This window comes from Salvelinus namaycush, chromosome 1 (assembly GCF_016432855.1).
Source record: "Salvelinus namaycush isolate Seneca chromosome 1, SaNama_1.0, whole genome shotgun sequence".
Taxonomy (NCBI): domain Eukaryota; kingdom Metazoa; phylum Chordata; class Actinopteri; order Salmoniformes; family Salmonidae; genus Salvelinus; species Salvelinus namaycush.
The window spans coordinates 83025255-83037116 of NC_052307.1; the positions used below are offsets into that span (position 1 = coordinate 83025255).

General features: G+C 47.8%; 1 protein-coding gene across 1 annotated transcript in view; it reads left to right on the forward strand.

Moving 5' to 3' along the window:
- LOC120053354 (uveal autoantigen with coiled-coil domains and ankyrin repeats-like) overlaps nt 1–11406 on the forward strand; it is a 147098-nt gene extending 135692 nt beyond the window's left edge. Inside the window, exons 12-15 of the mRNA XM_039000480.1 lie at nt 157–2907; nt 6410–6565; nt 7876–7941; nt 9228–11406. Of these exons, the coding sequence (XP_038856408.1) occupies nt 157–2907; nt 6410–6565; nt 7876–7941; nt 9228–9299 (3045 nt within the window). The 3' untranslated portion in view covers nt 9300–11406. The remainder of the gene's footprint in view (nt 1–156; nt 2908–6409; nt 6566–7875; nt 7942–9227) is intronic.
- The last annotated feature ends 456 nt before the right edge of the window (nt 11407–11862 follow it).

Consider the following 11862-nt stretch of genomic DNA (forward strand, 5'->3'; position numbering starts at 1 on the left):
CAGTATTCTCGTGTCGCTATAGTGGAACTGACTAAGTCAGCTCTCATTGCAAAACCAATATTGGACTGACACTGCTGTTAGTGAGAAATAGGTGTGCGAAGTGTATGTAAATTGCACAATCATTCCACACACATTAAACTTTTGTTCCTGCTGTAGGTGCTGCAGTCGTCCGGTCTTTCGCACTCACTGTCCCGTCCCCTGGAGCTTGCGGGACGTCCTGGTGTGGGCTGGGACCCAGTCGAGGAGGTGGAGGCCCTGCGGCGCGAGCTGGAGACGGTGAGGAGGCGGCAGCAGACTGCTGAGGAAGAGGCTCTTCGCCTGCAGGCGGCACTGGCCCGCAAAAGCCAGGAGTGCCAAGAGCTGGCCCAGAGCCGGGAGACCATCCAGCGGCAGGCAGACCGGCAGGTCCAGGAGCTGGAGGAGGCACTGGGGGACGTCCAGAAGAGGATGCTGGACTCTGAAGCCAAGGTCAAGCAGCTCCAGGCCCACGTGGTGGCGGTCAAGGAGCACCTAGGAGGCCAGGCGGCCGATGAGCTCCGTGCCCAGCTCCACGATGTCAAGGCCAAGTACGAGGGCGCCTCGGCCGAGGTGGGGCGCGTGCGTAACCACCTGAAGCAGAGTGAGAAGGCCCTGGAGGAGTACAAGAGCAGCGAGGGCCAGCTGGCGGTGGAGGCAGAGCGGCTGGGCCTGGAGCTGACTGCCTTGCGGGAGGAGAGGGATGAGCTGGCAGAGGCTCTGCTGGACATGGAGGCCCTCATTAAGGAGACCCAGGCACGGCAGGGAGAGAAGGTTGTGCCGGCAGAGAAGTTCGACAACATGAAGAACCTGTTGAGCAATGCGGTGGATGAGAAGGAGCGTCAGCTGGCAGAGCTGCGGGAGGACTATGACCGTGTGCTGGAGGAGGTGGCTGAGCTACACAGGGAAATGGACAGCCAGCCTGCCCAGGCCGGGACAGGGGCGGTCCCTCTGCAGGAGCATGAGAGGATGAGGACGACCCTGGAGGAACAGAGTTCCTCCCTGAAGAGGAGGCTGGCGGACATAACTGCCAAGAGCCAGGCACTGATCCGCCAGGTAGAGGAGAGCGAGGAGGAGCGGGAGATGCTCCAGGAGCAGCTGGAGGAGCTCAATAGCAGGGTGGAGGCCAACTTCATCCCCCTCAAGGCCCACGAAGAGGCCAAGAGCGCCCTGGAGAGAGCTGTGGAGGAGCTGGAGGAGAGGCTGGTGGAGGCCGCAGAAAGGAACGGCCAGGCCGAGGTACAGATCCAGAGGCTACAAACGGAGAGGGTCACCCTGTGTGAGAGCGTCACCAGCCTACAGAGCGCTACCGTGCCCTCCGAGAAGTTCCGGAGCGAAGTGGGTGCCCTGAATGCTCGCAACGCTGAACTGGTGAAGGAACTGGAAGTGCTCCAGAAGAGGTTTGAAGAGAGAGAGAAGGAGCTGGCCCAGGTCACTGCCAAGAACCAGTCTCTGAAACAGAGCCTAAATGGAGAGTACGTGTCCAGAGAGAAACATGAGCAAGTGAATATGGAGCTGAGTGCTGCTTTGGAGAAGGCCAAGGCTGAGCTCTCCAAACTGGAGATGGAGGGCAAAGAAAGTGAGGAAGAGTTGCAGAAGGTGAGAGAGGGTAGTGCAGAGTTGAAAGAGAAGCTGGAGAATGTTCAGGTGATGATCGAAAATGACTATGTGTGCCTTATAGACCATGAAGCTGTAAGGGTTAAGTTGAGCAATGCTGTTGTTGAGGCGGAGCATCGGGCCAAAGAGGCGTTGGCAAGCTACCAGTCTGCGCAAGATGGGACAGTAAAGCTTCACCAAGAAATGGAGGCGCAGAAGAAAGAACTAGACACCATCCAGGAAGCTATCCAGGCCAAGTTTGTCCCGTTGACTGCCATAGAGGAGAGGGAGAACTCCTACAACACCAAGCTGAAAGACTTGACAGGAAAGCTCTCGGAGATGCAAGAGAAGTACAACCAGGAGAAGTTGGAGGGGGAACGTCACAAGCAGGAGAAAGAGAAACTGAAAGTGCAGATGGAATCTGTGCAGCAGAGAATGGAGACAGGCTTTGTCGCCAGTGAAAAACACAAGGAGGTGGAAGATGAGTACAGGGGTAAAATGGAGGAGCTGACGCTGAGGTTGGTGGACCTGGAGCAGCAGTACAAAGACGTGACTGTGCAGAGGGCAGAGCTGGAGGAGCAGAATGCCCTGAGTAACACTGACATCCAGCGCCTGCAACAGCGCCTGGAATCCGAGTCGGCCCGGCTGGAACACTATGAGACCGAGCACCGAGCCCTGAGGGGCACCATCCAGCAAGCCCAGGACGAGTGCCAGAAAGCCAGGGAGGCCCAGCGTGGGGAGGCCCAGAGAGCCTGCTCCTTGGAGAAGGAGCTCCAGGGATGCTCCGGGGACCAGGCCGTCCTCCTGCAGCAGCATGCTCAGGCCAAGGAGGCCCTGGAGGGGCAGGTAGCCCAGCTACTCGCTTCCCTTCGCCAGGAGCAGGAGACCAGCGCCCAGAGGGCCCAGAACGTGGCAGCCCTGCAGTCAGAGATGCTCCGGGCCACCCAGGCCCTGGAGGAACTCGGAGGAAGAGAGGACCAGTTGAGCCAGGTGAAAGCCGAGAAGCAACGTCTGCAGGAAGAGACGGCGGCGTTGGGGGAGAGGCTATCTGGGCTGGCGGAGCAGTGCGAGGTGCTCCATCGTGAGGTGGCCCAGGCCAGGGAGGACGAGGGCAGGGCCAGGGAGGACAAGGCCAGGGCCAGGGTGGAAACTGAGGCCCTGCAGGAGAAGAGCAACACCATGGATAAGGAGATCCGGGAGCTGAAGGAGAGGTACGAGGAGTCGCTCAGCACCATCGGGGAGTTCCAGAGGAGGATCCAGATGTCGGCCGAGCAGACCGAGGTCAAAGACAAGAAGGTAGGAGAAATATTCTGCATTGATTTGTTGGCCATTTTTACCTAAACCTAAATGTACAGTACCAGCCAAAAGTGGACACACCTACTCATTCAAGGGTTTTTATTTGTACAATTTTCTACATTGTAGAATAATAGTGAAGACATTGAAACTATGAAAGAACACAAATGGAATCATGTAGTAACCCAAAAAAACAAATACAAATATATTTGAGATTCTATAAAGTACACTCTTGGCATTCTCTCAACCAGCTTCTTGAGGAATGATATTCCAACAGTCTTGAAGGAGTTCCCACAAATGCTGAGCACTTGTTAGCTGCTTTTCCTTTACTCTGAGGTCCAACTCATCCCAAACCATCTCAATTGGATTGAGGTCGGGTGATTGTGGAGGCCAGGTCATCTGATGCAGCACTCCATCACTCTCCTTCTTGGTCAACTTGCCCTTACACAGCCTGGATGTGTATTTTGTGTCATTGTCCTGTTAAAAATCAAATAGTCCCACTAAACGCAAACCAGATGGGATGGCGTATCGCTGCAGAATGCTGTGGTAGCCATGATGGTTAAGTGTGATTTGAATTCTAAATGAATCACCGACAGTGTCACCAGCAAAGCACCATCACACCTCCTCCTCCATGCTTCACGGTGGGAACCACACATGTAGAGATCATCCATTCACCTACTCTGCGTCTCACAAAGACAAGTTGGTTGGAACTAAAAAATCCCAAATTTGGACTCTTCAGACCAAATGACAGATTTCCAACGATCTAACTCGTGTTTCTTGGCCCAAGCAAGTCTCTTCTTATTATTGGTGTCCTTTAGTAGTGGTTTCTTTGCAGCAATTCGATCATGAAGGCCTGATTCACGCAGTCTCCTCTGAACGGTTGATGTTGAGACGTGTCTGTTACTTGAACTATGAAGCATTTATTTGGGCAGCAATCTGAGGGTGCTGTTAACTATAATGAGCTTATCCTCGCAGCAGAGGTAACGCTGGGTTTTCCTTTCCTGTGGCGGTCCTCATGAGAGCCAGTTTCATCATAGCGCTTGATGGTTTTTGCGACTGCACTTGAAGAAACTTTCAAAGTTCTTGACATTTTCCTGATTGACTGTCATTTCTCTTTGCTTATTTGAGCTGTTCTTGCCATAATATGGACTTGCTCTTTTACCAAATAGGGCTATCTTCTGTATACCACCCCTACCTTGTCACAACACAACTGATTGTCTCAATCAGAAGGTAAGAAATTCCACAAATGTACTTTTAACAAGGTACACCTGTTAACTTCTACTTGCACACAATCCCGGATCCGGGAGCACCCCCATCAGTAAAAAAGCTGACTAGCATAGCCTAGCATAGCGTCACAAGTAAATACTAGCATCTAAATAGCATTAAATCACAAGTCCAAGACACCAGATGAAAGATACACATCTTGTGAATCCAGCCATCATTTCTGATTTTTAAAATGTTTTACAGGGAAGACACAATATGTAAATCTATTAGCTAACCACGATAGCAAAAGACAACTTTTTTTTCCCACCATTTTTTTCCTGCATAGGTAGCTATCACAATTTCGACCAAATAAAGATATAAATAGCCACTAACCAAGAAACAACTTCATCAGATGACAGTCTGATAACATATTTATTGTATAGCATATGTTTTGTTAGAAAAATGTGCATATTTCAGGTATAAATCATAGTTTACCATTGCAGCCACCATCACAACTCTCACCAAAGCAACTAGAATAACTACAGAGACCAACGTGAATTACCTAAATACTCATCATAAAACATTTCTGAAAAATACACAGCGTACAGCAAATGAAAGACAAAGATCTTGTGAATCCAGCCAATATTTCAGATTTTTTAAGTGTTTTACAGCAAACACAATATAGCATTATATTAGCTTACTACAATAGCCAACCACACAACAGCATTGATTCAAGCCAACAATAGCGATAATGAATAAACCAGCAAAAGATATAAATTTTTTCACTAACCTTCTCAAACTTCTTCAGATGACAGTCCTATAACATCATATTACACAATACATATAGAGTTTGTTCGAAAATGTGCATATTTAGCGGCACAAATCGTGGTTATACAATGAGAATAGTAGCCAAGCTGCCAACAATATGTCGGGAGAAATCTTGGGAGAGGCACCTAATCTAATCAGTAACTAATCATAAACTTGACTAAAAAATACAGGTTGGACAGCAAATGAAAGATACATTAGTTCTTAATGCAACCGCTGTGTTAGATTTTTCAAATTAACGTTACTACGACATACAGCGTGCGTTAAAGCGAGACCGCACCGTAATTAATGGCGGAATATGAGTTTTACATTTTTCAACAGAACAACGAATTAACATCATAAATAGTTCTTACTTTTTGATGAGCTCCCATCAGAATCTTGGGCAAGTTGTCCTTTTTCCAAAAGAATCGTTGCTCGGTTGTAGATTGTCGCCTTCAACTTTGGAATTAGCAGTAAACATTAGCCATGTGGGCCAGACGTGCCCAACTCCCTAGAACGCAGCACAAATAAATACCCGAAAATCGCAATATACTGATATAAACTGATATAACTCGGTTTAAAATAACAACATTATGATGTCTTTAACACCTATATTAAATAAAATCAGAGCCGGATATATCTAAGGGCTATAACGGGAGCTTTCTAGAACGCCATCCTGAGGTCTGTCTTGCGTCATGGCGAAGGGAAAAAAGAGAGGACACCATGTTGCCAGCCCATTTATAAGGCCTCAGATCTGCCTAGCAACTCCATTCCAATTCTCACTATTTGCTGACATCCAGGGGAAGGCGTATGCAGTGCATCTCAACCAATAGAATACATGCAAATTAATAAACCGACCTCAGAACAGCCTGCAGATTTCAGATTTCTCACTTCCTCATAGGAAAATTGCTCCAACTCGAGTTCTGTTTTACTCACAGATATAATTCAAACGGTTTTAGAAACTAGAGAGTGTTTTCTATCCAATAGTAATAATAATATGCATATTGTACGAGCAAGAATTGAGTACGAGGCAGTTTAATTTGGGAACGAAATTATTACAAAGTGCAAACAGCACCCCCTATTGAGAATGTTAATTGAAATGCATTCCAGGTGACTACCTCATGAAGCTGGAGAATGCCAATAATGTGCAAAGCGGTCATCAAGGCAAAGGGTGGTTACTTTGAAGAATCTCAAATACATTTTGATTTGTTTAACACTTTTTTGGTTACTACATGAATCCATATGTATTATATCATAGTTTTGATGTCTTCACTATTATTCTACAATGTAGAAAATAGTAAAAATACAAACCCTGGAATGAGTTGGTGTCTCAACTTTTGACTGTATTTACATTTGGTAAGATGTACATTTCTCCGTTTTTAGTTCTGTTAAGAAGTTTGGTGGTTTTTCTGGCAATACTTTGGTCCGTTGATATTAGGTTTTCTAAACATGTAGATAGTTATGTATATTCTGGTGCTAACAGCTTTGTGTGTTTCAGATCAGCGAGCTGTTGACGGACGTGGAGAGACTGAAGCAGGCCCTCAACGGTCTGTCCCAGCTGGCCTACGCTGGCAACGCTGCACCCAATAAGAGACAGATGCAGCACATCGACACACTCCAGGCCCAGATCAAGAGCCTGCAGCAGCAGCTGGCTGTGAGTGTGTACACACACACACACACACACTGCAGATGTAGTGGATGGCAGCCAGTTGTAGCTGACCTAGCATTTCTGTGACATTGCCCTTATTTGACAGTTTAAAACATACACACAGAACATACCTGTACATTTTAAAACTTGTCAGGGATGACACAAAGTCAATGACTTATTTATGTTGTGGTCCCTTAAATTGTGTGAAGCTGTAACAATTGACTTGCCGACATAGTGTACATACTTGATTGTATTGACATTTTATACTCATGACAGACGATGACCTATAACATGGTGTCATGTCAATACGCTGCACTAACACCATAATCAGTCACTCAGTACTCTCTGGCTCCAAACATAATGGACTCGTTAGTCGGGACGAAAGCATTTTTTCAGTCCAGCGTTAGTTACCGATAATGGGATGTCATTATCTTCGTTAATTACCTTGATGACATAGAGGTTTGGTCCAGACATGATTGATCCTCCTCCTACAGTTAGTTAGTGTAAATGAACCCATTCCCTGTGGACATATCCGTACATCAGACAGAACATCTGTGTCAGTGCTCTTACATACCAAAGACTATTTGTCTGTCGTATAATTACAGTAACACTCTCGCTGTGTGGTATTACAGCCCATTTACCGCTGAGCTGGAAACTATGCGAGACTGAACAAAACAAATGTCTGTGCACCTGATTTTCAAGGACGACCTCTGCCTTCCTCTCTGTCAGCTCACTATGAGCCTTTGAAATGATGGAGGCAGAGAATGAACTGGTGTACTTTTTTTGAAGTCGGGTCTAGCGGCTAGCCAGAACCCAGATGAAAAGAAAATGAGGTCCATATTAGAATCCTGAAAACGTCATTACTCATGCTCTGATGTGAACCCACGGTTGGGCCCACGTTTTGATTTGGAGTTCGCTTTCTTGGCTCTGTCGTTCGATGTTGGCAGTCTTCAGGAAAATATGGATGCCATCTATTTTGCTGTGAAAGACGGGCGTATTTCAGAGGTGCGTGGTAAGGTGGGGCCAGGCAGACGGCGTCCCTTTGTAGTGTCTGCCAGGTCAGCCCATAGTGGGCCTGTACTCATCATATCTCTTGTTCTCTCTCTTCTCCTCTCTCTCTCTCTCTCTCTCTCTCTCTCTCTCTCTCTCTCTCTCTCTCTCTCTCTCTCTCTCTCTCTCTCTCTCTCTCACACACTCTTGCTCTTCCCTCTCTCCTTTCTCCCCCTCCCTCTCTCTCTCTGTCCTCTCTCTCTCTCTCCGTCCCCCTCTCTCCTCTCTCTCCGTCCCCCTCTCTCTCCCCCCCTCTCTCTTCACAGGATGCTGAGAGTCAACACAGAGAGGTGGTTTCAATTTATAGAACTCATCTCCTCAGTGCTGCACAGGTCAGTGTGTCTCTTTTAGTTAGTAATTTCTAGTTAAAGTAATATAACACACAGGCCTCCCTGGCATCTCTTGCATTTTTGTTGCCCAGCAACTTCCTGAAGACAAATAATATATCTGAAAATAAATGTTATTGTTGATACTGGCCCATAGCCCACACTGCCGACGACCCCAGTAAGACTGGCCCATAGCCCACACTGCTGACGTCCCCAGTACGACTGGCCCATAGCCCACACTGCTGACGTCCCCAGTAAGACTGGACCATAGCCCACACTGCTGACGACACCAGTAAGACTGGCCCATAGCCCACACTGCTGACGACACCAGTAAGACTGGCCCATAGCCCACACTGCTGACGACACCAGTAAGACTGGCCCATAGCCCACACTGCTGGCGACCCCAGTAAGACTGGCCCATAGCCCACACTGCTGACGACCCCAGTAAGACTCGCCCATAGCCCACACTGCTGGCGACCCCAGTAAGACTGGCCCATAGCCCACACTGCTGACGACCCCAGTAAGACTGGCCCATAGCCCACACTGCTGACGATCCCAGTAAGACTGGCCCATAGCCCACACTGCTGACGACCCCAGTAAGACTGGCCCATAGCCCACACTGCTGGCGACCCCAGTAAGACTCGCCCATAGCCCACACTGCTGACGACCCCAGTAAGACTGGCCCATAGCCCACACTGCTGACGACCCCAGTAAGACTGGCCCATAGCCCACACTGCTGACGACCCCAGTAAGACTGGCCCATAGCCCACACTGCTGACGACCCCAGTAAGACTGGCCCATAGCCCACACTGCTGACGACCCCAGTAAGACTGACCCATAGCCCACACTGCTGACGACCCCAGTAAGACTGGCCCATAGCCCACACTGCTGACGACACCAGTAAGACTGACCCATAGCCCACACTGCTGACGACACCAGTAAGACTGACCCATAGCCCACACTGCTGACGACCCCAGTAAGACTGACCCATAGCCCACACTGCTGACGACCCCAGTAAGACTGACCCATAGCCCACACTGCTGACGACACCAGTAAGACTGACCCATAGCCCACACTGCTGACGACACCAGTAAGACTGACCCATAGCCCACACTGCTGACGACACCAGTAAGACTGACCCATAGCCCACACTGCTGACGACACCAGTAAGACTGACCCATAGCCCACACTGCTGACGACACCAGTAAGACTGACCCATAGCCCACACTGCTGCCATAACTGTGAAGTAGAGGACAAGTGGATGTTCTCAAAGCTGTTGTTGTTTCTCCCAGGGCCACATGGATGAGGACGTCCAAGCCGCCCTGCTGCAGATCATCCGCATGAGACAGGAGTTTGTCTGCTAAAAGTCCATTCAGCATCAACAAAACACTACCCGCTGACTCAAATCCACCATTCACACAGCCCCAGCTACAGAGCACCCCCCCGCTGTGGCCCCTGTGGGCGCCTGGCGAGTGTGAGTGTGTGTTGGGATTGTGTGTGTCTGTGTGGGAAGAGATCCATGTTAGTATTCAAACATAATCCTCCCTATATGTCTAGATTGGTTTGTGTGTTTCAACAGAACTAAGACCAAGTGTTGTGGGTGGACATAGATATACAGTAGATATACGGTAGATAGAGAGGGTAAGGGTAGACGATGGGTTGTACCTTCGCTAGGTGGATAAACCTCAGCATAGGTGATGGACTCAGTGGGATACTGTAGCTGGTGACCAATAGAATGTACTAATGTCCTTTGAAAACATGAGCATGATGAACTGCCTATGCAGGCCTTTCTCTTCCTGACTACTCTGTTAAGGCTCCATGAAACAGGATATTCAATGCCTAGCTGGCAAGTCTCTGAAAGGAAACTCTTCTTAGATGGAATGTAGGTAAATCTCCTCTAGGACTGTATGGGTTTAGCATGATATAGGGTCTTGTGTGATGGGGGGATTGGCCACTGCTTAGTTAATCCTCCTGACGTCGCAGCAGTGAAACGGATCTGAAAACACAAGCAGCAAAGTCCGCTGTTAACTCACATTCCCCCGTGGCGATCGACTCCCTCCCGTCTTTCGTCTTCATCTTTTGAGATTCTATGGTTAATTGTAGAACCATGCCCTAGTCATTTCAAACAGGAACCCCCTGAAGTCACCTACTCATTCAGTTTGGGAGCAGGACTCCTCCATCTTGGGCCATTGGGCACAGTGACTGTTTCCCTGAAGGTCCAAACTTTATCTTCATTCTTTTCACTGAATCGTACACTCCTCAAGCAGTCTCTTTAAGCCATTGTTCCCACACAAACAAGGTGAATGTGGGGCTCTGCACATTCTGGATTTGATTCGAGGAGTGTTCGCAAACAACACTGTAGCCCAATCTTAAGACGAACCTTAACCCCTACCATGAACCTTAACCCCTACCATTATGGTGGTCACAGATCTGAAGGAACAGGATAGGTTTAAGACAGTGACTCTATCAGGGCAGCCTACATGTTGATGACTTGGAGCAATCTGCATATTGCTTACACCTATCCAGTCCCCCTTCAGATCGGCAAAAACACACCATAGGCTGGGAGTTTTGGACAGGGGTTCTAGAAAGGGGCCTTGGCTGTGTCCTAGTGTTTGCGGTGCAGTGTCTCCTGTTGCTGGAGCGAGAGTGCCCTCTAGTGGGGAGACTTGGCAGGCCAAGTTGACTGATGTAGTCATTTGACTAGTGTTTTTTGTTGTTGTCTTGTCGTGGTTCATTTTAGTGGTCTCTGAGAGTGGAGCAAGTCTCTTGTGCCTTTACACTGATATCTTTTTCATGGCTTTGTACTACTTTGATTAATAAACAACGTTGGTGTAACAATGAAATTCAGCAGGTCTGGAGTAGAAAGACACAGAACACCCTTCTTTAGGGGAACAGTTAGGATGTCATTCTCTAGGGATACTACGAATCCCTCTATTTATATGGATGGAGAAGTCTAAGGTTGCGTCTGAAATGGCACGTTATTCACTATATAGTGCACTGCTTTTGACCAGGAGGTCTAAAGTAGTCCACTGTGTAGTAGGGAGTAGGGTTCCGTTTGGGACTCACATATTGTTTAGCGTAACAATATGAAGAAGCTCAGTGATGCTTTTGTCTAACATGCTTTGCAAAGCATATAGAAATATATATGAATCAGTTTCATACTAAATCCTCTATATATTACTGCTATAAAACAATTACCAAGTTACTAAAATGTGATTTCTGAAATGTGATTTTGAAATGAACATAAAAACAGATTAATTTAAAATTAGGTTCTTTTTTTTTCTTTGTCTTTTTAATTTGAGGATGATGAAATAAATCTGTCTCCAATAACAGAATCTACAAGTTGAATCCAGTTATTTTATATCGAGACCATTATGTTGAAATTGGTTGTTTTCTTCTTTTCTTCTTGCAAGGATGTATTTTTGTTTGTGAATTAGTGTTAAAAACATAAATAAAAGTACCTAACTTAGAGCTATGTCTTGTTGATTTCCTTCCTCCACACAATATGAAGACACAATACGATGCTTCAATATACCTGGTGATGGTAATGTATTGATTTCGAGCCAGCACAGTACGGGTTTGGGTCGGTCCTATAGAGGGAATCAGCCAGCACAGTACGGGTTTGGGTCGGTCCTATAGTGGGAATCAGCCAGCACAGTACGGGTTTGGGTCGGTCCTATAGTGGGAATCAGCCCCCACAGTACAGTTTGGGTCGGACCTATAGTGGGAATCAGCCAGCACAGTACAGGTTTGGGTCGGTCCTATAGTGGGAATCAGCCAGCACAGTACGGGTTTGGGTCGGTCCTATAGTGGGAATCAGCCCCCACAGTACGGGTTTGGGTCGGCCCTATAGTGGGAATCAGCCCCCACAGTACGGTTTGGGTCGGTCCTATAGTGGGAATCAGCCCCCACACTACGGTTTGGGTC